The 26487-nt window shown below is 36.3% G+C and overlaps 1 protein-coding gene across 2 annotated transcripts in view; it reads right to left on the bottom strand.

Annotated features, from left to right (window-relative positions):
* EDIL3 (EGF like repeats and discoidin domains 3) overlaps nt 1-26487 on the bottom strand; it is a 262282-nt gene that overhangs the window by 142330 nt on the left and 93465 nt on the right. The window contains exon 3 of one of the 2 annotated variants that reach the window (XM_072359069.1): nt 6676-6705. The exons of the other annotated variant lie outside the window; for it this stretch is intronic. Coding sequence (XP_072215170.1) covers nt 6676-6705 — 30 coding nt within the window. The remainder of the gene's footprint in view (nt 1-6675; nt 6706-26487) is intronic. 2 annotated transcript variants of the gene reach the window in all.

Genomic DNA, 26487 nt, shown 5'->3' on the forward strand with positions numbered 1-26487 from the left:
ACATGAGCATGATTATAATTCGTATGGGAATATCATTCTAAGAGAGATTACAAATCTCTTTCTCTTGTAGTCTCAACAGAGTTGTCTAAACATTAATGACATTTTGCCAGTATTTTAACCCACTGACCTCCTTTATTCTTTGATGAACACGCTTTTACAGCATTAAAAATAAAAGTGTTCACTCATATGAAGGAAGGAAAGCCACTGAAAAAATGACTACACTATTTCTGTTCAAGCAAAACACATGACACTCTGAACTATCTACAGTAAAGCTATTCATCTAAGACATTGCTCAGTAGAAATTTTCCACCGTCCACCACTAATTAGCTAAAAAGCAATAAAAAATACATTAAATATGAAAATATTAATCTACCCACCAATAAAAATAGATTAGGAATAGGGACTAGGGAAACATGGGAATTTTGATAACTTTATGATTCATTTGTATCATCATCATAGTATCATAGTATCGTGCGAGTTGGAAGGGACCTTAGAGATCATCGAGTCCAACTCCCGGGTTTCGAGCCCCCTGTGTAGCGAAGGGGCACTTCTACCCCTGCGCCACAGGGGGGATTCGAACCCGGGCCCTCCAGTGCCGCAGGCAGCAGCTTAAACCGCTGCGCCACTGGGGGCACACGATATATATTGGTATATATGTTTATTTTTATATATACATTCATTTATATAAAAATTTACGCTTGTTTCCTGATAGTGTCTGTAATAGCTTTTTATCTGTCTATTTATTTATGTAGATCTACCTGATAGATCATAGTAGTCTTCCTAGTGACTGCTGTAGTATCTATACGCCACTGGGTCAAGCAAGTTAGTTACCTGCTTTGTGGATCTTAACACAAAAGAATGAGTCTTTAATTCGTTAGATGTTTTCTATTACTGTTTTTTTATTACTCTCTGAGAAGCCTTTGGATAACTTTTTCTCTTCTTCCCTGGAATGCTTCCTGTTGCACTTCTTGATTCCAATCCTTTCGAGTCTTTTCCCAACATATCTCCTTCTCCATTTTCTATTGCATTTTCAAACTTCACTTCTAAAATTTTTATCTTCCTAAAATGTTAAAATAAGTTCTGTGTAAGTTGAAATTCTATGAAAGTTAACGGATTAAATATCAGGGAATTGCTGAGTACCAATGCATCTTTCCTCTGGGAAAAGAAAAGAAAAGAAAAAAGACTGCATATACTAATTGCTCACAAATATACAATGAAAGCATCTGCATGTATACACTGTGCCACAGAACTGTTGTATGGATTGCTTTTTCCTAATGTGTTTGAAGAAGAAATTATTGTCATGTTCTGAGTTTGCTACCTCTTCAACACCAAAATTTCATTAAAACAGTATTAAATTCATACTGCAAAATAGCTTGCATTGTCATGAAGAACTGAAACCATTTGCATATTTTATATAGATGGAGGATAAACACAGAAATGTCAGTTACCTATAAAAGCAGACTTAAATCAATGACAACAAAATCATGGAATGTATTCACTTATTATGTCAAAAAGGTACATATTTATTATCTCATTCAAAGGCACAGTGTAAGTAAAAGTGAACAAAGTGAGGCATTTTGAGCCGTACCACCTTTCATCTTGTCTTGGAAAAATTACTCTTTAACATCCTTAGAAGCAATTCCAGACTCCTTTATGAAAGGAAGGAATATGTTAAATCACGAGAAACATTTCTGAAATGCAAAAATTCAAACAGGAGGACATCCATGAGAAGCTGATAACAATGGCCTCAAAAACAATTTGCAACAAAGAAACTTCTTCCTACTTTAATAAAGAGATTTAAAAGAATCCTGCTACATGGAAAAAAAAAAAAAAAAATACCTGCAAGAGACAAGGTATTCCTAGTTTTCTTTCACAGGATGCATGAGCTTCTGTGACAGTAAAACTATTCAAGTGAACCAAAATGCAAAATAACTTGAACATATTTGTAGAACTAGCTCAAAAGAGATTGTTTGGATGTCTATGACAATTAAAATATCAAAGATATTTAGGCAGAATGGAATAAAAGGATCTGGATCAGTGCTTAAGCAGAATCAGCTTAAGAAAAGCAGTCAAGATTGTTTTAAAAACTCCTCATTCTTGCTTTTGCTAAACACCACGCAAAATGTAAACATGGTCCATCTTAGATGGGGTATGTTTGATGATTTACAATTACAGGTCATTGCTTGGACTGAAACATTCTGACACTGAATGAACACCTGAGAAATACAGTTTTTAGAGAGAGACTCCCAGGGCATGCATTCACCCACAGCACTACTCAAATCCACATCAAAGGCTACAACAGTCAGAACACAATTACAGAAACTTAACTTCTATGAGATTATTTGGGAAGAGAAGGGATGCGCTGTCAGAGAAGTGAAACGCTACCTCAAGAGCAGAATATGGGAAAATACTATGCATTACTTTTCCCTTTGATTAAACAGGAGAAAAAAATAATCTAGCCTTGATCCCAATCACTGCTCCATTAAAAGCTTATAGTGATCATAAAATGTTCCTACAAAGTTTAAAATTTTCATAAAAGCAATTTATGAGTCGCAATTTATCCTACAGCTTGTTTTTTATGAATTGCAGAATCACAGAATTATAGAATGGCTTGGGTTGAAAGGGGCCATAAAGACCATCTAGTTCCAACTCCCTGATGTGGGCAGAGTTGCCAAGTTAAGGCATGTTTTGGAAAACTGGTAATATATGATACCCTCGGATTAATCTTTTCAACTTTCCTCTCCTGCAATTGTTATAGTATAGAGTGTTTAAGCAACAGTTCTAAGGTACTTCCAATGGTTCTGAATGCTGAGCAACTTATCTGCCTTGCAGGTGGGAGTGCCTGCTTAACTCCCCGTGACAATACCAGATCAGCACTGGAATTCAGAGGTTTATTACATGATGCTCAGATACATACTACAAACTGGATGATGTGTGCTGCTGTTTTGGGAAAAGAACAAAATCTAGTAGCAGCAAAAACTCTGCTTCCTACCCATACAAAGCACATGTGATGAACACATCCCCCAGAAACCTCAGTGAAAGACTCCAGGTGATAGATGGGGCTTTGGTTACAATTTCTACTTATTTTTCACCACTGCACCACTGCATCTTTCAAACAACAACTGCCTTCCTACTAGAAGGAAGGAATGAGGCATGAGGCTTTGTAAAAATCAATAAAATCCAAGAACTAAGTTGTATTGGATCAACCACATAAGAATTCATTAGTCTTTTATGTTCAAAAAAATATTGTCCGGTCATATATTAACACAAAATCAATAGAAGCTAAAAATTAAAAGCATCTGATGAGTAAGTATAGTTTATGAAATTTGAAGATATAAATGATATCCAGTTAAAGAAAAATTACACTTTAGTCATAATATATGTATATATATATATTATTACATATATGTAAATATACATATATGTATATTTTATATATATTACATAATATATATATATATATATATATTTTAAAGCTGCAGCAGCATTATTTTTATAGCATGAGTTTAACCTCATTTTCCCAAGCATATCATTACATACAAAATCATATGTCTCCTTTTAATGCAGTGGACTGCTTCTGATTTTGTTTTTATCAGTAACAAAATAGCGCATTTCACTGACACAACAGATGTTGCACTTCTGGGCTGTATTTTCACTACAGCTGCTTTCAGCTCCAATCTGGCAAACCTGTAAGCCTAAATGCATACTTGCAAAGACAACAAGTTTACTATGCACTGAGAGTTAAACGGACTACCCAGATACTATGTGCTGAAATGCTTTGCTGAGGTTGATTCAAAATAAGTTACGTACAACTTCAAAGATCACAACTTTTACTATCTTATAGAATTTTTAAGATTTAATGTCTGTACTTGTATAAAGCCTATTTTATTTAGTCACATTTCATCTATATATAGAGTAGGATTATATTCTGGTAGTATCTAGAAGAAAAGCTTAAAACCTAAAGCTTGTTCCTCAAGACACAGATCAGAACTATTTTCGCAAAGTCTGATTTTTTAAAGTGGAAATTTTCATATGAATAGGAAAAAAAATATAATTCTGCATTTGGAGAAGTCCAGTTAAATTACATCCTACAGAAACCTTCAAATTCATCACTTTTTTTTTTTTTTTTTTTTTTTTTTTTTCAGAGAAAGTAATAATTTTAAAAATGATTCATGAAGAATCTAATGATGTGAAGTACCTGTGTCCTACCACCAGATTAAATAATAAGAAGCGTTTCTATTACATTAAGCCAGTGTATTTTTACAGGTATTTAGTCATGCTCCATTGTAACATAATTTCTAAGAAGCTGAAATTTGTTTGCACAAACGTTTATAAATATGTGTTTTGTCTCACACTGTAAATCTACCATGTAGAATATATGCCAGAGGCATTCATTCATCTGTCCAATTCAGAGAACAAAAACATTCTGGTACTGTTTATTTGTATACTTCTAGCTTTTGATTTGCCTGTGTGGGAATAACAATCTGTGCTGCTGTAACAGTGCAACTCCCACACATACACCCTTACTGCTAACAGCAGTCTCTCATGGCATAACTAATACAAAAAGATCACCAGTGTTTCTATTAAGAGTTTTCATGCAGAAAGTTACACCAGTATAGCTATTAATGCACAAATAATTGCGGTACATTTTTTGGATGTCTAAAAACCCTTAAACAGCAAAAACTATAGTAATACAAATAACGCCTGAATACTAGGTGCAGCTCATTCAACCAACACAATTACATAAATTATTTAAGTTTTAAACATATATGACACACTTCCTTGGAGGAAAATATTTAAAAATATAATTGTATAAAAGATTTTACTGATAATAAGTGCATTCAAGAAGATAAGAATGGTTAGGAATATGAAGGCATTCATTGTAAATTATTGTCTGAGCTCTGCTGAACAGAGAATTATGTGGAGAAATAACCAAAGCACTGATACAGGGTGCAGTAAAACAAAACAGAAGTAGTTAAACATGAACCACCTAAATGAATATAAAAACAGACAAGCTTTTATACAAACACAACTCCGCTTTGTCACCCAAAGCTGCAAGCTGCAAGGATTCCAGAGGATGTGAATAGAGAACTTGTAGGATTCTGTTCAACTACTGAAACCCATTTTAAGCTAATGCGTCTAATTAGTTTGGCCAGTTCATAAATATGGGCTGTCACCAATATCTACAGTAGCGTTAAAAATGTGAAGAAGAGTCTGTCTTTATGAGGTACTCCACTGGTTGCTATAGGGTTGATTATTAATGTACAGCTACAAGCCCTTGGGCATTACTGAAGTGCATTCACATATACTTCAAATGTCTCTCTACAAAACATACATGCTTAAATCCACTCCATGATGGGAATACAAGGTGCTCTTCTTTCATCACTACTTAAAATAAAAGGGGCAGGTGAGCCCCCATGTACCTTTTCCTCTTGCAATCAACTATTTTATTAATGTATTTGCCATGCAAATTTGAAGACTGGTTTCTCAGATGCATTTAGTTAAGTCTTATGGACCCTAAAGCTCTTCCTCTCTATTTCAACATGGCCTTCCTCATCTCAATCATGAGTTTTTTTCTCTTCTGCTATTATCTTCACATTGAAAGTTCTCTCTTGATTTTTTTTCTCTGTTCAGTGCTAACCTTAACTAGTCTACTCATCTCACATTCTACTTTGGTCTTTGTTCTGAGTCCTTTCATTTATTATTCTCCACCATATCCTAAAAAACTATATTGCTCCCACGTTGTAGGTTAGCGTTGTAAACAGTATTCGATCCTTCACTGCTATCTTCCTTTCTTTGTTCACTTTTCTTACCTTTTCGCCTTTGGCACTCTGGAGACCTTGACTTCTTTTAACAAGACACTATAAAGTGACTCCCTATTCATTTGATGTTTTAGCTCACTGAGTTTATACAACCCAATGCTATTTCAAATATGTTAATCTGTTTAGCAGCATTCTTCTTTGGTATGTCTTCTTTTCTTTAAATACTCCCAAGCTAATGGATTGCCATTTAATTAGAAATAGTTAATCTTTGGAATCACATAAGCACTATGTGTTTGCATCTCCTGGGGTGCTTCTAAACTAATTTTTATGACTGTGTTGTTATCTGTTCTCACTACTTGGCAGTCCGTCAATAGAAATAAAAGTTCACTGAGCCACATATCCAGGCCACAGTTTGCTGAATGTTTATTTTGAGCAGTATGCTTCTGTACCCTCTGCCCTTCCCCGCTTTCACTCCTTGTTCCCAAAGTGGTGCTGTCAGTCATGAAGCTGACTGAGCTTCACCAGTATAGAGCCAAATTAAAAACTAACAAAAGCACTGATATTTTTGAACTTCTGATCACTTCTGACCTTGTCTGTTGTGTTAAGGTCCATGCACCAGCTCAGAATTACAAAGGAAGGAACAAGTCACAAGAAAGATTCTGAACTACTGTTGGAGGAAATGTTCACCAAATTTTTCCTTATAGCGACTGACTTAGGGAAAACATGGCCAAAAGGAAAGAGAAGCAAGAGAAAAGGATTGTACACTTCTAAGGATATTAATCACATGTTATGTATAACATAAGGCTGGTTTATATAAATATAAATAAATAAATATTCATATATATATTTTCCTAAAAGGTAGCTCTTAAGTAATAGTCACCTTGATGTAGGTGTAATGATGAAATATGCATACCTGCTGAAGTTGGTTCCTCTTCAATGGAGGCTGTGCAAATGGGGAGAGTGGGGATGGGGCAGGGTTGGTGGGAGGAGAGGAAGGGAGGGAGAGAGAAAAAAAAAAGAGATGAAGAAATGCAAATTGTGCTAATTGTTATATTATTAACCTTTCCTCACTATACAAGCAAGAAAACATCATGAAAAACTGTTCATGTAGTTTGATAACCTTGAGTGTGACTGATGTTAAAAACGGTACAGTTCTAAAGGTGAAGACTTTTAAAAAGCAACTGTAGGACCAGTGTTTTGGTTAGCTAATGAAGACTGCTATATAATGACACGGAAACATCTTTTTTTGCATCTCTCCATCATCTAATGCTTACGTATCCAGCAATGGTCCAATGACCCTGAAATTAAATAGATAAGGAGAATTTTTTTGGATTTTGCTTGTTTGTTTTTCCTAACAGAATGATGGAGTACCTGTTTGATTCTCCTGACCAGCTGTTTATTGTCTAAGACGAGCAATAACACGCATCTTCATTGCAGAACAGGTAACCAACAAATTGTATAAAGCTACCACCAGAAAGAACCTGTGACTATTGACTATCTACAATACAAATTCAAATAAAAAACATACATTAAAATTGTATTTTAAATGTACATCAGTAACCTATTTCCTTCTCTTCTTGCATTCAATAAGTTTTATATGCACATGCATCATAAAAACAGTCTTCCCACAGTCTTGACAAGTTTTCAATGACAGAGAAAGCAATAGTCAAACATTTCTTTCCTGGAGACTCTAAAAGCACTGGGAGGTCCAAGAGGACTCCCTATAGATGTGATATAGAGTCTCTCTAAAGATACTAAACAAATCTATTCATAATTTGCATCATTTAAGCACTCTCTTCTATCATCAGTTTAAACATAAGCTGCTTCTGTTTGATTTCTTGTAGTATCACTTCCACACAAATATTCCAAAGAAGCTGTCTTTTCTGTCAGCTTACTCATTTCCTGGCAGACTGTGAGGATAGTGTCCCTACAACTGTGGAAGCACCCTGGCACACTGATGGATGGCCTTAGAGCTTGCATGTGGCACAGATGAAGATTTCAAATGTTTTCTCAAGATTATTACCATTCTTTCTAAATAGACTTATTTTCCTTCAATATTACTTTGTGTGTTGTGTTAGGAGAAAACATGAAAAGAGCCACAGTGTCTTTTCTGTCTGTAGTGAAATTTCATCAGACGTTAAGAGACTCTGTGACAATGAGTAGCTCATCAACAGACACCAACTGTGTTTGACACTAACCATAAATCTTGGCTAATTTAGTAAAATGTTCTGTAAGCAATTGTATGTTGCATTGACATTGGATACAACAGTTATTGCTAATTGCAAAATAGCATGGAGTCCTTCTAGGGGCTGTCAAATCCAATTGATAGAAAATGATGAGTTACAGTCTGTTGCACCAGCCAGATACGCTGTTGCAGACTGAAGTTTCCTTAGGTAAACAGATGGTTTTTATTTCTACAAGTTAGTGATCAAATTCGTAAGTAGGTTACAGCACAGCGCTTTGCAAAACACGTATCTTGAAGAGGCCTAAACATGGTGCTTAACTGGTTAACCTTTCTCTTTTGTAACTCCTAATTTGATGTTTAGATGTCTACTCTGAAGCTAGACTAACCAACTACCAGGGGTGTAAAGAAAAAAGATCACACTAAGCTTGTAAATTTGACAATAACATTATTTTTTACTATACACTTACTTAAGTAAAATGTGTTTGTAAGAGCAGATGATTTCACAACAATAATGGAAGGGAAAATACCTATTGTTTTTAAACTAGTAAGACACATCTTTAGTTCACTAACACGACAGCTAGCTGCACGAAAAGAAACTGAGTTTTTAAATCTTGAGAGAAAAATCAGTAGTACATGAATAAATTCCAATCTAAATAAAGTATGCTAATACTTCTTAGGTTATCAGTGCAAAGTAGATGACTAGACAAACTGAGCACATGGTAAAAGCTCAGACATTCAATCCTGCAATTACAAATGACTAAAACGTACATCATCTGCAAGAAGAATTAATGCTTGAGTAACAAATAGTAAAATACATTAGTGATGTTCCATTAAAACTGGTTAAACAAAAGCATTCAATGATACAAAGAATATTCAGTCCAGTAACAACTGTTTTTCAGAATGCCGTTTGAGTATTATTTGTAGAATTGATTACTGGGATGAACACTAATATTAGTAATTCAAAACTAGACTCTGTTATGATCCTGATGGTTGTTTCAATGGGATCACTCTGCACTTAGGTACACATCTAAATAAAACAGGATGGCAGAATCTCTGCTGAAATAAATTATTCAGCCAAAAGAGATAGATGATGCTGTTTCCTTTCTTGTTGAATTATTCTTTACAATCTCAGTGCTGGTTTAGGGTCTTTCAGATGAAGACTATCTTCATTTCTTTTCCACAGGAGCTGAAGACTCTTACGAATAACTGTAAAACGGCAGTATCAGGTTTTTGTTTTGTTTTGTTTTGTTTTCTAGAAATAAAGTGCAGACAACTGAAGTCTTCATGATCTTAAACCTAAATGAAGATCACATGGATTTTACATATTTCACTTATTTAGGAAAGAATGCTGTAACCTTCAGTGAGACTACAACTATTCAATATATATTGTCATTGACTAATATATTTAAACCCAAGACCCTTCCTGTTTGAATAAGCAGACGTCAGCAGTGAAAGTTAATGAATGCAGTCTACCACCACGCCAGGTTTCACAACAACAGGAGTTCAGAAATGCTCTTGTTAAAGTCAAAAGACCTAGTTCTAGTTGCTAGTGTTGTATTTCTTGATCCTGGACAGAAAATAAAAATGCACAGTAAAGAAACTGATGTTAAAATTGTTATGGATTTATTTGTGCTTCTAGCACACCTCCTTTTTAATCACATTAGAAGTCCTGTATGTGGCAGGACTTCTTTCATGTCACATAGCTTGATAAACTACACTAAAAAAAAAAAAAAAAAAAAAAGAGCTTTCAATAAGCTATTGAATACTCAAATAATAAAAAATTTTAACAATTTTTGCCTTATCATACCATGTCAGATGCAATGTCAACACTCTACTTTTTGATATTAAAGTAAATGCACCAAATTATCAAGGCAAACATTTCCTACACAATGCCACTTTTTTCTTCCATCAGCAGTGATTTAACACTTGAAGTTATTTTGAACTCACTGTTTATGCAGTGAGTCAGCCCCACAGTAATTATTCATAATTTACTTCTTTACTTATTTCAGAGGTGTGGCTTAAAGAGTCAGCTGGAATCACTTTGCCAGCCAGCTGGTGACTCACTGTGCTGGGCACAGAATCAGAGTCAGAAAAGTTTAGTCCCCCTTATCATGGAGAAGCTGAGTATTTAACAAAGAGTTTCCCAAACAGCTGCTGTAGTGATGACAGCAGTAGTGCATGACCCTATATGATAAAGCACTCTGCAGCTTTGAAGTGTTTTTAAGAATGTTTTTCTTCTCCTTTTAATGCACTGGAGATAAAATTAATAAAAAGCAGCACTAACGTTAGTTTTCACCTTAGATAAAATCCCGTGCACATTTGGGAAACCTCAGCCCTGTTTTACTCAGAGGTTAATATAACAGCTTGATATTAGTGGGGAAAGAAAACAAGACACGGAGAGATCTGTAAAGCGCATATAAGGATACATACACTCCAACATATAATTGACTAAAGAGACTGTTTAGATGGTACCTGAATTAACTACGTCAGATTTCAGATTATTTCTGATACATTGGTAGAAAGATTGACAAGGCTGGGAAAAGTCTTTAAGCACATGAAAGCAGAGGGAGGTAGAATCAGTATAACAGTGTTCTGTATTACATTATAAGTTAGTGCTGTGTTTTAGTGCTACAGATATTTCATTAAAAGTATACACATAGTCAGTCTGACTCTTCACTCATTTCCCGATCCTCAAACTGCAGTTCATTTTATCATAAACTGGCTCCGTTTTTGTCAGTACTACAGGCAGTATTGCCACAACAGATGTGGCAACCCATCTTTAAAGTGAAGAGCTGGAACATGGTGTATTTCCACCAAAGTCCCCACTGGGCCCATCCACAGTCTCACTCCATCCAGCCAGGTTTAATCTGCAAATGGCATGCCTAGGAAACTAAACCAACTCAGATGAGAGCCACTGCAACAAGAGATAGACAATGGGATGGGATTGGATTGAAAAATATAAGGAGTAGAAATAGAAAAAAGTTGAAGCATGTTGTTGAGGGCATTATCCCAATGCCTCTTGAACACTGACGGGGTGGGGCATCCATCACCTCTCTAAGTAAGTCTGTTCCCTGGTCTGACCACTTTCATGGTAGAGAAATGTTTCCCAGTTTCCAGTTTGACTGTTACCTGGAAACTCTGTCCTATTCCCAGCCTGCCATCCATTCCCTGGAGCAAAGCCCAGCACCTCCCTCTGCTACTCCTCCGCAGGGATATACGAAGAGCAGTGATAGTGCCACTCTACAACTATCCAGAAGATACTGTATACAAATCTGTATAATATGTTTGAGGTAACTGCCATCCCAAGTTATTAAAGTGGAGAAGACAGCCCTAAGGAAAACTGAATTTTTTCAAGATATATTTGTCTGTCTGCATTTATACTCATTCATGCCACTGCTTGAGACAAACATTAGTGGGCCACCCACAACTGAGAGCAATGTTTATAGCAGTGACAACAAGCACACAAACCTTGCTTGTGATGATGCTGTACTGAAACTGGATCAGGTAATTGGTAAGGCCAATTTTCAACCTTCGCTGGATCTACCGGAAGGGGGACTTACTTGAAAGCTAGGGAGGGACATTTTATAAGGTCATGTAGAACAGGACAAGAGAAAATGGCTCAAAACTAGAATGGGGTGGATTTGGACTAGATATTAAGACTAAATTCTTCTCTGTGAGGATGGTGAGACACCAGCAAGGCTATGAATTCCCCATCCCTGGAGTTGTTCAGGTCCAAGATAGATGGGGCTGTGAACAACCCAGTCTAGAGGAAGGTGTCCCTGTCTATAGCAGGGGGGTTGAAAATAGATGACCTCAAAGGTCTCTCTCAACCCAAACCATTCTATGGGGTTCTATGCTTCCCTACCTGCTCTTGCTCCTCTTTCTTTCACATGTCATTCAGAAATCCAAACTAATGATGTGATAGTTGGGGCTGTTATTGCTATACAGCAATACTGAGCATTATCAACGAAATGTGCAGCATTCATTAGCATACCAATATCAGACTGTTTTGCATCCTCTTTTAGTTTAAAAGTAGGACACCTTTCTTCTCCTTCTCTGCTAAATATGAGATTGCAGTTATATATTCTAGTTTAAAATACAGTTGGCAGCAAATCTGGAAAACGCACCACTTATGACAGTCAAAGATACATCAGGTTTCATGTCACAGTTTTACAGCAAGGCTGTTCTTTCACTGTATGTTCTTTTTCTGTCTAGTAAATGTAGCTCTGGAATGACTGTACATCCCTTGTCAATCATGGGCCCTCAGGAATGGCAGTGCCTCCTGCTGCATTCAGTTGGCTAAGCTGTGTTTGCAGCTATTCAAAAAATAAAATAACATCAAGAAGGAAGACACCAGGAAACTCACTAGTGCATGTAAGTGATCATCCACTACTAACTGACTAAACAATGAATGGATAATGGATGTTAATCAAAAACAACTCATTAGGAACCCCTAGAAATGCCTGTGGTATTTAATAAAGTAAATCTTCACTCTTCGCAGTTTTAAACTTACTAAGAACTTGAAGTTTAAACAAAACCTATTATTTTATTCTATTATTTCAAGAAAAAAATGGGTATATTTACAAAATTTAAGGTGTTATCAAAACGTGGAATATTATTTCTTCAAAAGAGCAATGCTGGAAATACCAAGAGAGGTGCTTTTGTTTAAGACCAAAATATGCGTTTCAAAAGATTTAATTGGCAGGATGAATTATGTATTTCTCATAAGACAGTATTAGACAATGATTTTGCTGTTTCCAGTCCTTACTAAGTTGAAAAACTTAGTAGACCAAGAAAGTTAATTCAGTGCCCACTGATGAATGCACAGCCAAGTATCTGGCAGGATGCTCTGCTAAAGGAAACCAGAGTAAAAAGATTTGTTTTTAAAACAGTTAGTCAGTTCTTAATTAGTTGCAGCTCCTGCCAAGGTTTCAAACACTGCCAAAGGCACAACGGTACTTAAAGCTGTAATTCTGAAACCAGTAGTAGTCTGTCATGGCTTGAAATATCACACACAATTTTACATACACACACAAACACAAATTGCCATATGTACTATTTCAAGAAGTTGTGTGTATTTCAAAAGAGCAAAGAAAGTAACTAGACAATATCCTAGTGCTTTTATGTACAAAATTAAGTGCACTCAAGTAGCTCACAAAGACCGTAAATCAGTCTTCTGATTTTAATGATATTAATTAATTTCTAAAAAGGATATAAAACATAGTTATGGTAAAGTATCTGCCTCTTGCCATATGCTATAATTTTGAAAGCAAAAACTTACAGATGATGACCTCATAATTACACACGGAAATCTTAACTTTCCAAACCAAACAATTTCATGTTTTGACTTTTCAGGGACTCAATTCAAGCTTTTTTCTTGGGTGCTCTGTGTGTCCTAAGGGAAGTTTGATGCACAATTTTTATGTGACTGGAGAACTTTTGAAAATTATAGTTACGGTGTAATAAGAGTGATGATATTGGTTCTTATTTTATAGGAGTTCTCCTCCTACAAAAAAGAAAAAAAAAAAAAGAAAAAAAAAAAAGGGAAAACAAACAAACAAACAAACAAAAAACCCTAACAACCATCATGCTAAAAGCTCAAAAGCAAAGGTTCCAGGGTAGCAAACTAGATTTACCATTCCTTTGCATTATGGTTTGCAAAATCTGCTGGGTCTCAATATGAGCAAACAGCAATCACTGATCTAAGAGGACAGTCTGGTCTACTTTTGAGAACACTCTACTCAGAGCTGGGAAACTGCTGGCACTCTGTGTGTGCAAGGAAGAACGTTAAGGTTTTCTCAGAAATGGTGAGTGCAAGTGCACGCTTCTGGGTCACGTCAAATTTTCTGCTCACCAGAACCCTCAAGTCCTTCCCCTCAGGACTGCACTCAGTTCACTCACTGCCAGTGCATTTGTGCTTGAGATTGCCCTGACCAGCTGCAGCACCTTGCCCTTGGCCTTGGTGAACTTCAGAAGTTCATCTCCAGCCAGTCAAGGTCTCTCTGGATGACATAACTTCCCTCCAGCATGTAAACTACACCACTCAGCTTTTGTGTCATCTTCAAACTTGATGAGGGTGCACACACTAAGATAAGGAATGTTAATAATGTCTGACTTTAATAAAACATTACTCTCCTCTAGATTTTGAAGAAGTTATCATCTTATGCCTATGCTAAAAATGGCGACTCTGACCCACCAAAGTAGCCGTTTATCTAAAGCTGCCATTTGATACCATACTAAACCTGAACAGTTGTTCTGCCTTAAAATACAGGTAAGATGGGAACAGTTCAAACAAATTATTATTTTCTAGACTGACTTTACTAAATACAAGAAGCTCTTTGCTGACAACTGCATTTCAACAAACAGAAATGGCAAAGGAGAAACATGCTTAAGCAGAAGAGTAAAATGTACTGTTTTTTTTCTCTCTTACCAGCACTAAAGTGGCTTTGATACACAAGTCAAGAGAGAACATGGCAATATGAAGTATAAAAATACCTTGGGGTAATGTTTCATTACTTTCCTATGAATTTTTTGCATTTTTCTTGATTTGTATCTACGTATTTAAACTACTTAATTACTAGTCTTAATATTTCAGGAAAAGAAAAGAAAAAGACTTCTCAAGACTTCTTTTTCACGTGAATAAATGAAGACAATTACATTGATTTTTCTTTTATCTTAAATGAATAAAGCAACTAGAAGTCAAAAGTTTATCAGTATCTTTGATTTCACCCCAGTAGGAAGCATTTTCACAGCAGCTGTCAGTCAGCACCCCAGTGCTTCTCCACACCTTTCAATTTTCATTAGTGTATAAGTCAAGCCTATTGATTTTGAGCTGTGTTTTTTCAGGACTTTTTTTCATTCTGAGTATGCAGACTTTCTGAAACCCACCTCTCCCCTATTTTTTGCTTATGCTCCTCAGAGTATATTTATTATTTTTTCATGCACTTTCTATCAGAAGTGTGGTTTTCAGAGGACACAGCACCTCTCCCATAGCTGCAACTCAAAAACAATCCCAGCCAGCGCCTTCCTCTGTATGAAATAAGAGCAGCTGTGCTCTGGAGAAACATTAAAAATCTGTCCTTCATCCCTTTTGGTTTTCCCTTCTTCCATGTTTTAAACAAACAGCAAAACCTCTCCTTGCTCTCCCAAGTTTGAAATGATGTTTGGTGGAGGCAAACACCACCTCTATATACTCACATCACTACACACCATCGCAGCCCCGGAATATCACATGAGAATGACTGTCATCGCAGCCCATGACAAAAGCAAGATTATTACTTATACAGCATGTTCCCTTCAGCACTTGAGATACTGCAGAATGTGTTTTACTTGATCAGCTCAGGTCAGAATAATGCAAAGTGATATTTTGATCTTTGCTTCTGAGCACACAGAAAAGCAAAGTGTACAGATGAAGACATATTGTGCTCTCAGTCTCCAACTACAAGACCAATGATCTTGTATCTTATTCTCTTTTATCTCTTACTTGGACTCTTAACGTGCTCATCATTCTGGGTTCCAGACATGAGACATTTAAGAAAACCTTTGCATTCTTCTTAAGGGATGAGAGGCTACTGAGCCTTCTTCCTTGAGATCTTCAAAAACCTGAAATTGGGCACAGGTGCCCTGCTCTAGGTGTCCCTTCTCGAGTAGAGGTTGGGCCAGATGAAATCAGAATTTCCTTTAAACCTCCTAATTCTGTGATTCTATGAATCACAATGTTTTTGAAATGCAGTTAGCAGAAAGGCTGCGCAATGGGAGAGAAGAAACTATATTTCCATAGCTACTCAACTTTTTTCCCAATCTTTGTTACTTTTAAATCTCTTCACATTGTTTCACATTGCTATCTAACATATATTCCATGACAGAGAACCATTTTATCATTACTGGAATTCAAATTACATTACATTAAAAAGACCAATTACAAAACAGTGATGGAAAAATCCCTACTGCTTCCATTTCTTCCATAGTCTTCATCTCTACGTTCCTTTAGATATTCATTTAAACAATTTAATTCTATGTTTCTGGTTATACTTACATTCTTAACTTTGAGGAACTACTGAGATTGCCTTGGCTGAAATGTAGTTCATTCTTATTACATGTAAAAGTGCACAGTGGAGAAAAAAAATTATTCATTTGTCTTTCAGGATAGAAACCAAAGAACAATATTCTGTTGTATGCTTTCCACTCTCTCTATAGAAAAATAAATAGTATATGTGAAAAACTGCTTATGTTTTGGGTTGGTCAGTTTAAAATCTCATGCTTTTAGTAAAATGCCTCTTTTTATTTTCAGCCCTTTCAAGAGGTAAAGGAAAAAATGTATTTTAATTTAAAAGACTTTGAATGTTGCTGTTTGTTTTTTTTTTTGTTTGTTTTGTTTTTTTTTTAAACTTCAAAGTTAGACACCAGTACTCACTGACTCACAAAAATGAACTTAATTAATATCTTTTCATGAATATTTTCTCAAGTTTTTAGGTTCAACTTTGTTACTATTGGTTTTTAGGTCAAAGATATACTTGTTGGTTTTTAAAGTCAGAAATTCCTTCTGAAGTTAACTCATATTCATGAATAATTTGCACAGACCCCATGGCATTTTCCAGCCTATATGCATGTAAGAAAGTTCAAGTTTAAAGATGGACAAGCAAAATGCCCCCAGTGCAGATGCAGTCTTACTGCATTTTCAATTGCTTAACATTATTAAAACACTACTAATATAAATACAAAAGATTAATTAATACCAGTATCTAATAACAAAGTAATTTTAAGTAACCCGACTAATTTAAGTAGCAGACGAAATGTAATCCCAAAATATTTTGTCAAACTGAGTTGTTTTTTATCCTCCAAAATCATCTTCTTACTGTTCTGATGACTTAATTGAACAGAAAATAATTCCCTTAAGAGAATTCATTAGAATATGAAATTTTAAATTAAACCATGTATTTTAAAGTCTGTGTTAATTATTACCTACAACATTCTACAAGAAGTTTCTGCATCAAAGATTACTATGACTAAATATAAGATATATGCAAAAAAATAGAAATAAAAAATGTAGTGATGAAATATTCATCAGGTGAGCAAATTCTTCCTCTTCATAAATATTTAATGCCTTAAACTGGCAAATTTTAACCATGACTCTGCATGAAAAGGACAAAATAGCATGCACTATATATATTGACTTACATATGTATATATGTATGTTTAAAAAAAGAAAAGACACAAACACACATGCACATGTATACATACATGCCCTCCTTCTGTAAGCTGACAAAGCAAAATGTCTGATTGCTATCTGTATTCAATGCTTAAAGCAAAACAGCCAATATTTGACTGAATTTCTTTCACTTACATATCATCTTATTGATTCTATGTACCACACAAAGGTCTTTACGTGAGATCCACTTTATAAATGTAAAAGTGACTGACTGAATTTATTGTCTCCTGGTGACCTGGAATAAATCAATCAAATACACATTTATATTACCTTCCACTGCCTGTGCTTCTTTTACTGCACTGTCTTCCAGACTGAGAAATTTTTAAATAGCCTCTGACTCACTGAGGGACAATTCAGACCTATATAATACAGATATAAACCCCACCAAAACCACTGGAGTTTAGACTATGCGATGCAAAATCCAATCTAATGGCAGAAGGATAATTTCTCTGTAATTAAGTCAAGGTTTCCCAGCAGAAAGCAATCTTATAAATTCTGCTTCCAATTTTGCCATGACAAAAGCATACCTCGGTGAATGAGAATGTAATGAAACTAGTTGTTTTCCAAAATATGCTATACTGCAAAAACCTTCGGCCTTCATGCCATGCACAACCTTCAAAGTTTGATGAATGTCAGTAGTTGGAAGTTTTTTTGTTGCTTTTTTTGTTGCTATTTTTGGTTGGTTTTTTGTTTGTTTCTTTGTTGTTGTTGCTTTTTTTAATACTGACAGAAGCTTCTGTGATCCTCATGGGAGGGAATAACCCAATTTAATGAGCTTTTTGTCCCTTACACATTATTCTGAAGTGACCAGTTGACACCATACAATCCCCGGATTTAGAAGCATCATACAGGCTAATGAATGGCAGCTGTTGTTTCCTAATAACATTAAGGAGGAAAGAAGTTAACAGTGAATTGTTATTATTAACAAAAGTGAAAACAGTAAACTGAAATCAAGCACAACAAAAAGATTTCTGTCCATGTCTTCTACATCTTCTACAAGCCCTTTTACCTTTCTTTTCAGTCACCTCTAAGATTTTAAAGGGTTACTTGTCTGTTTTCTGAACTGTTTGTTCTGCAGTAATTAGTAACAGGAATCGTTCTATTTCATTTATTTATTTTTAATTAAGAGTACAAATTACTTTTCTAAAAATCTCCAAATGAAAATCCTGCAAATAAATTAGGGTCTTTATTATTATTATTATTATTATTTAATATGAATTTCCATGTTTCTTTTTTTTCTGTATGCTCTGCATATCTTCAATTATTATTATTGATGAATCATTTTCACAAATTCTTTGCCTCACTGCAGTAGCCTGGCGATTTCCTTCCTGCTTGTGATGCAAGTGACACTAAATCTCTAAGGTGCGCAAGTGCCAAAGGTCTTCCAGCTCTCCTACAACAAGCAGGAGACTGAATGAGGTACTTGAAAGTCTCTCAGTTCATACATTCTCCACGGTTGGCCTTGGCTTCCTTGGCCACTGCAGGAAAGAGCTTGCAGTCTGCTGCTGCTTTGTAATAAAATCAAACATGCAGGTTGTCAGCACCTTGTAGCATTATCAGAGGCCACTTTTTCCTTTATTTTTTCAGTAAGAATGCTGCTGTGCTTGTCAATTTGTTAAGCAAAGACTCACCTTCCAAAAATGCCTGGAAGATGGTCTGGAACAATCCAGAACTTATCATTATTCATCCACTCTTTTAGAGGCATGCTAGGAGGTTTAGTAATTGTCAGTACTATTATTTTTTTAATTACTACAGTTTGGAGTAAAAGCATATCCCTTGTTTCACCCCTGACACTAAGCCACTGGACAATTCTCAACTATTTCTGTTGCAACTCAGTCTCCTTCTATGATAAGATGGGCCTGTTTAATGGACGAGGGAAGGGTTGTGGCTGTTATTTACACCAGGTATCTGACTCTGTTTCCCACTGCATTCTCCTGGAGAAGCTCATGGCTTGGACAGATGCGCTGTTCAATGGGAAAAATCAGGCTGGTTGTCTGGGTTCCAAGGTTTGCTGTGAATGGAGTTTAATCCAGTGAAATCCAGTCATTCTAAGTAAGTTGTCAGAGCATGTCCAAAGAACAACAAAATTGGTGACAGCATTAGAAAGCAAGACATATAATGAGCAGCAAATGGAATTGGGGCTGTTTAACTTGGAAGAATCTGAGGGATGCCTCATCCCTCTCTACAACTCTTTGAAATGAGGTTGCAGCAAGTAAAGTGTTGGCCTCATTTCTCAGGTGATGGGTAAGACATTACACAAGGAAATGCCCCCAGGTTGCAGCAGGGAAGGTATAGATTGGTTGTCAGGATGGATTTCTGCACAGAGAGGATCATTAGATATTGGAATGGGCTGCCCAGGCAGATGGTGGAGTAACTCTCCCTGTAGCTATTTAAGAGACATGTGGATGCAGCACTATAAGGGATATGGTTTAGTGGTAGTGACAAGCTGATGGTTGGACTTGACCTTAAGGATCTTTTACAACCTAAATGATTCTACTACTTCAAAATATTATAGGGTTTCATATTATTTGTCCTTTCAGTATTAGTACTGAAAAATTAATAGGAAACTCTATTTCTATGTTCATCTTCTCTGTGGGTGTTCATCAGACTGAATCACACAGCCGTGTGCTTAGTTCAGATGCACAGAGTCGCACTCACTCACCTCCCTTCACACAGATCACTGCTGACCTTTCACTATGCACAATCCTATGTACAGTTTTCAACATCCACTGGCCTTCGTGTCAAAGATTATGTTGTGTGACTGAATTCCAAATCAGTATCCATACTTGCTCCACAGCCTTCTCATCAGCAGCCTATATTTACCTAAAGGACTAAAAATGATTCTGCTGCTTGTCAGACAGCCCCTTTTCCATCATCTCACCCATTTATTTTTAATATTATAAGTAAACATTACCATCAGTGAGATTCCTGGACGTAAGAGAACACCAAAAGTTAATTTGTTGCTTCTTGTAACACCGTTAAAACTGATCTGGATTAAGTTACCACCACTTTTTATATCTAAATTCCAGCAAAGATACGAAGATACCAAAAAAAAAAAAAAAAAGGAAAAAAGAAGGAAAAAAGTAAATGAGCACATCAGAAGTGCTACCAGAACTAGAAGCATTAGAATTAATCAGAAATCAGTGTTAGGGATTTCTGTTACTTCAAGTGATAGAAACAAAAAATAGGGAAGCACCTGATCACTATGTGTAAGCATTTAGATACAGAAAACAAATCTGGCACTGAAAAGATTGTAATTATATAGTCCTACAAATTACATACTTCTACAAATTACACGTGCCACTTACTAATCAGCAAGACTTAATAATGTTTCCTGGTTTCACTTGAACTCTTGGAATCAGTTTCCTCCCCTTCTCTTGTGCTGTTTTGCCAGGCTGTTTTCGCTCTTTTTAATCACGCTCTTTTCATCACTTTGTTCTCACCAGGTAGGCCATTGCCATTATGTTTCACTGCACTGCACTCTGGTTTTCTATTAATCACATTCTCATTTCTGCTCCTATTCTCACTAGACAGATTGCTGCCACTGTGTTTCACGTACCACATGCTGGGTAATGACACAAAAACAAATCTATGTTTATAAAGCTAAATTGGCCCTTTCTTACACAGATTCAGCAGTCAACAGTGTATAAAGCTACAGATAAACTACACTGGTTAAGTCACCCTCCAGATCCCTGCTCTTCAGATATGCAATGAGAAGGCTTCTTAGGTTCCAGGGAGAACTGCTCCACCAAGATAAGTGAACTCATCGCAGGAAACGTGGCTTTCTTCTTAGGCAGGACAAAGCCATTAAGTAAATTCACATGCCTCACGGGGCAGTCAGCTCCACAGAACTGATGCAGACATTTGCAAACAAAGGCGAACAGTCGGCAGCAGACAGAGCCATCATTTAGGGCTGCCAAGTCAAGAAGAACAGTGAAGCTACTATAGATCATTTTTAAACGAAGAGTGCTCATGAGACAAATGGATACAATACTGTTTGTTACAAACAGATTATGAAATTGAACGTAGTGGCAAACAAAATTACATACAAAAAATATGCCATTTAACACAATCCTGATTAACCACGTTATTGTAAATTTGGGATTTATTTTCCTGAAAAATGTTTGGATCTGTCTCCATAACTATTGCTATTGCTTTGACTTCATCATCACCAATACCAAACTGTGTCAAGACTCACATCCTGCCAATTTATTGTTTGCATTCCTTATTTTAGGAAACTTTTTATTTCACAATGTTTGGGTATTCATATATTCTTGAAACAATGTTATTTAATGTTGGATTACTGAATTTTAAAATGCTCAGGTCCCTTCTTCCACCCTGAGAGGACAAGTGATGGAACATACTGATGTTTTGGAAATATCCATAATTTGGATTCTGATTGACATGTTTAATTACTTTGTTTATGCTACATTGGTCAGGGTCTGTTGTTGCAATATAACTAAGACTGATCTCAATGACACCGTCAGTGAGGACAAAGTTAATCTATTGCTTATGTTTGTTGCTGACTTAGGCTAATGTATTGTTCAGCTATGAGCTAATGAGTCCTGCAGATGTTTCTTATTTCATGCCAGAAAAAGCAGAAGCTGAAATTAAATATTTTTTTTTATGGCCATTATAGTTTTTCTTATAAAATAAAGGCCATTCATATTTTTGAGAATATCAAATGACACTGAGAATGCAGTTTTCCTATCTGCAAAAATTAATTTTACGAGACCAAATTCTGGTCTCATTAGACTGTTCAAAATGAAGAATATAACTCAAATAAAAAGTGGAATGAATTTTCACTTTCCATCTTTGAATACTGATTCAAAACATTTTGAATCAAGACATAATCCCTCAGTCTGTTTCAACAAGAGCACATTTGTACTTATTGGTATGTCTTCTTACTTCACAGCATTGCTTCTCCTCACTTGACATGGAGAAAGCCAAGAAAGCATCTTAAGGAATTCCTTCTGCTTAATGACATATTGAAATCTACCATGACATATTCAGAATTAGTGTTGTTTATTTCTAGACGTTAGTAACCTAATACACTGAATTTAAAAATTAAACTAAAAACAGTTTTGTTTTTGTTTTTTTTTTCTTCCATGTTTATCATGGCTTTAAATCCTGATTCACAGTAATTATTTTGTTATAAGCTTAGATCATATCACTGCTTGTGCATGCACAACTCTTGTGCCGTCACAGGACTCAGGACTCAGCAGCTTTGCTCAGGTGTATTTATATAGGTATAGTCATCACTATATAAGAATCCCTGCTAATGATAACACTCATTGCCTTAGTAGGAATGTTATTAGTTTATATTGTCCAAACAGCAGAAATCTGGTTAATGTACAGGAAGGACTGATACCATGAGAATAAGGTTTTTATGTTCAGAACTAAACACAGAGTGTTTATATATATACATCAGAAAATGGGGTGTTCTGGCTTTTCTGATTGTTATTGATCAGCAAAAAACTTTTTTAAATGATCTTATTGCTTAGACAAGCATCTTCCACTGAGTACCTCCAATATACTAATATACCAGGTGTACCGATTTGTACACCTGGTATAATTTCTTTTGAGAATTACATTTTCATCATAATTAAATGCAACTTCTTGGAAACTAGGCAAACACCTTGGAACTAAGCTTTTCACTTCTGCTAAACCCCCAGTCACTGTAGTTTTTTAATAATCTAAGAAAAATATATTCATTTTATTAAATGCATTTACTGTAATGTTGGTGAGGAACTGAACATAACAATGTTCTCCTGTTGTGGTACAATTCTAATCACATATTAGATTTTTTGCAGTTGTGATCTCACCTTCAATTTATTGTATGTTCCAGTTTCTGGAATCCCTACATCTCTTTGTTTATCTGACACTCTGCCAAAGCACGTGATTCCTTGCGACATCTTAGAGCCTCAGGACCATAGAACAGGCTGGGCTGGGGAAACCCACACAGAAAAATACTAAGCCAGGAAGCTTCATCTGGATACCATAGCAGAACAACTTTACAGGCACCATTTTCAGCTTACCTGGTGTAACCTTACATGCTGTGTCCCCCTCTTGTCATTTCTCAAGCAACAGGACAGCATGCCACACTGTCACAAGATGAGATCACTACCTAGCACACTCTTGTTTTCCTTCCAGATTTAATCCCTTATGAGTAACGGCAAGGACCAGGCGTACTTCTGCAGGGTAAACTTTTGAAATCACACAGCTTAACATGTGCAGATCCCTTCTTCCTGGTGAAACCAGACAGATTTACAGTTCAGAAACACTATAATGAAAGACTCTTTTAAGTATCATAATGCCTGAGAATGGTCTGTTTTGGTCAGTCTCATCCTCCACACTTTCCACTGTGGAGCTTTTCCTTTGCCTGATTCCTTTATCAGTGAGCCACACTCTCTGCATGAGTGGGTAGGACCAGTCCTGCAACTCTCCAGCACAAGTAAAGGAGAAAGAGAGCATACCTTTGTCACAGTTTTCTTTCCATTCATGGTTTTTCCTACAGTATATCTCACTTATTTAGGGATTATCATCATCATTTTGCACTGCCTTAGGTTTTTTAATAAAACACATTAATTGTCGATTAATAACCAAGCAATTTAGCCTTAAATAATGAAGCCATTCTTGCTTACAAACTGCATTTCAAATGAGAGACCAGATCACAGCCAGTAAATGTTCCTACATGTTAGTTTTACAAACACATAAGTCAATTTAAGGAAAAAAAAAAGAAAAAGAAAAAAGAAAAAGAATTCACAATTTTAATAGAGGTAGAATCTGAAAAGCCATGCATTCTATTTATTGTCTCAACTTTTACAAGTATCTCATTATACTGCTTCTACTATTCTTTCAGAAGAACACATTCACAACTCTTCTCCTTTTAATAATCTAACAAACCTCAACATGTTTTTCAATGTTTGTACTGAGAAAGGTTTGTTAAATACATAGTAGAAGTGACTCATACTGCATTTGAAAAGAAAAATGTTTTGCTTTGTTCCTGAAGGAATGTATTATGCATGAACTAGCATCTAACTAGATGCACTTCTGCAGGCCTCTAACAGCCAACTGAATTGGCAGCACTGCAACCTATGTTCAGGTCTGGAACTCCTCTGACACAGTGAAGAAACCAGCAGGTCTGTAAGACACCACAGAAGTACCTCACTTACTGATTTGTCATAGATTCTCTTTATCAAGTGGAATCAATTCAATCTGGATAATTCCTGTTTGCCTTGTGCTGCCAAGTCACCACCTTCTAGATTTAAATGTAATGAGTGAAGCTCTTAGCACAACACAAGCATCAGACTATATATATATATCACTACACAGAATATACACAGATACTTGCAAGAATGAGAAAAACACTACTTTTATCCTTTCTTTCTTTCTTTCTTTCTCTATTTTTTATATCACAAAAGACAACAGATTTTATGAAAATTGTTGCGTATGTTTAGAATAAAAATGAACATTATGATAGCTACTACCATAGCACTTCTTCCTCCTTTGGTTTTCTTAAACAGTCACTGTTGTTTAAAGCCACGAGAAAATATATAACTTACTGGCTGGAATTCTGGAAATTAAAGGTTATCTTTGATCATACCTCTGAAATTCAATATCTGAACCCAGACATGTGTGCTCTCCTCCTGACACTACAGAAGGATGCTACAAGAGATAGCACATAAGTAGCTAGAAACTGTATTACTGTCTGAGTTCTTTTCCATAAAAGCATAACGAATGCAATACAGATCAAGCTGTCACACTACATGTTTGCATGTATGTGTTTATATATAATGAGGGATGGCAAGAAAGAGGTAAGCAGGAACTGAAACTGAATATTTGGAGTATCTCTGTAAGGATTCAAAGTGGAAGTATTTGTATCTCTTTCTCCCTGTTGAAAGTGCTCGTATGTATCAAGTGAATTACTTTATGACAGACCTAAAATAACCCAGTCTGTTTTGACATTGTAGGCAATTCAGGAGTCTCCTGGAATAAAGCCAGGCAATACACAGCCCAGCCAGAGGAGAAAGAACACTGAACACGTTGCTCTTCAGTGCAAGTAAACTGACTGGTGGAATGTAGCTGCCTGGGCTGCAGATATCGTGTAATGGTGTAGTTCATACCTCTGAGGGATATGGGACAAAGACTAAATTCAGGATGCTAAATTTTAGGAAAGCTGATTTGCAGCTCTTCAGGGAGTTAGTCAAGAAAATTCCCTGGGAAACTGTCTTCAAGGACAAGGGCGCAGAGCGGAACCAGCAGATCTTTAAGGAAGCTTTCCTCAGGGCACAAGAGCTAGCTCTCCATCTCCAGGTGTAGGAAGTCAGAAAAGGAAGGCAAAAGACTGACATGGCTGACCAGGATCTGCAGGTCAGTCTGGAGAGCAAAAAGGAAATGCACAGTCAGTGAAAACAAGGATAAGTAAGCTGAAAGGAGTATAGGGATGATGCTAGGCTGTGTAGGGATGGAGTCAGGAAGGTCAAGGCCCAATTAAAACTGGACTTGGAGAGGGATGTAAATAAGGATAAGAAAAGCTTCTACAGGATGACCCCGGGAACTACCAACCTGACAATCTCACCTTTGAACTGGGGAAGATCGTGGAGCAAATCCTCCTGGAAGCTATGCTAAGGCACATGAAACACAGGGTAGTGATAAGAGAGAATTAGCTTGGCTTCACCAAGAGCAGGTCATGACTGACCAGTCTAGCACCTTCTATGATGGTGTAACTGCATCAGTGGACAAGAGAAGAGTCAATGATATAACTTATCTTCATTTAACTTCTCTACATCTTATCTACCATTCTATGATTTCGTGATTCATCTGGATATCAGTAATGCCTTTGGCACTGCCCCCAAAAACATTCTCCTCTCCAAACTGGAAAAATACAAATTTGATGGGTGGACTTTCTGATGGATAAGGAACTGATTGCAAAATCATACTCAGAGAGTGATGGTCAATAGCTCTGTGTCCAGATGGTGATCAACGACAGCATCCCTCACCAGTCAGTACTGCAGTATCTTCATCAATTACATTAACAGTGGAATCAAGTGCACTCTCAGCAAGCTTGCAGATGACACCAAGCTCTGAGGTGTTGTTGACATGCCTGAGGGATGAGACGATGAAGAGTGAGAAAGGATTCACAGAAGCTAGGAAGTTGGAGGATAATAAAAAGTCCACAGAAACTGAGGGTAGAAGGGAGTCAGAGATAGTTTACAGAAGCAAATATGTAGAGGCCACTATTAAGAATGGGACAGTAACAAGCTAAGATTAGAACAATATGGGGGATGGTAGAGAGAAAGATAAAGGTTTCAGAACAGCTCAAGGACACC

This window comes from Excalfactoria chinensis, chromosome Z (assembly GCF_039878825.1).
Source record: "Excalfactoria chinensis isolate bCotChi1 chromosome Z, bCotChi1.hap2, whole genome shotgun sequence".
Classification (NCBI taxonomy): domain Eukaryota; kingdom Metazoa; phylum Chordata; class Aves; order Galliformes; family Phasianidae; genus Excalfactoria; species Excalfactoria chinensis.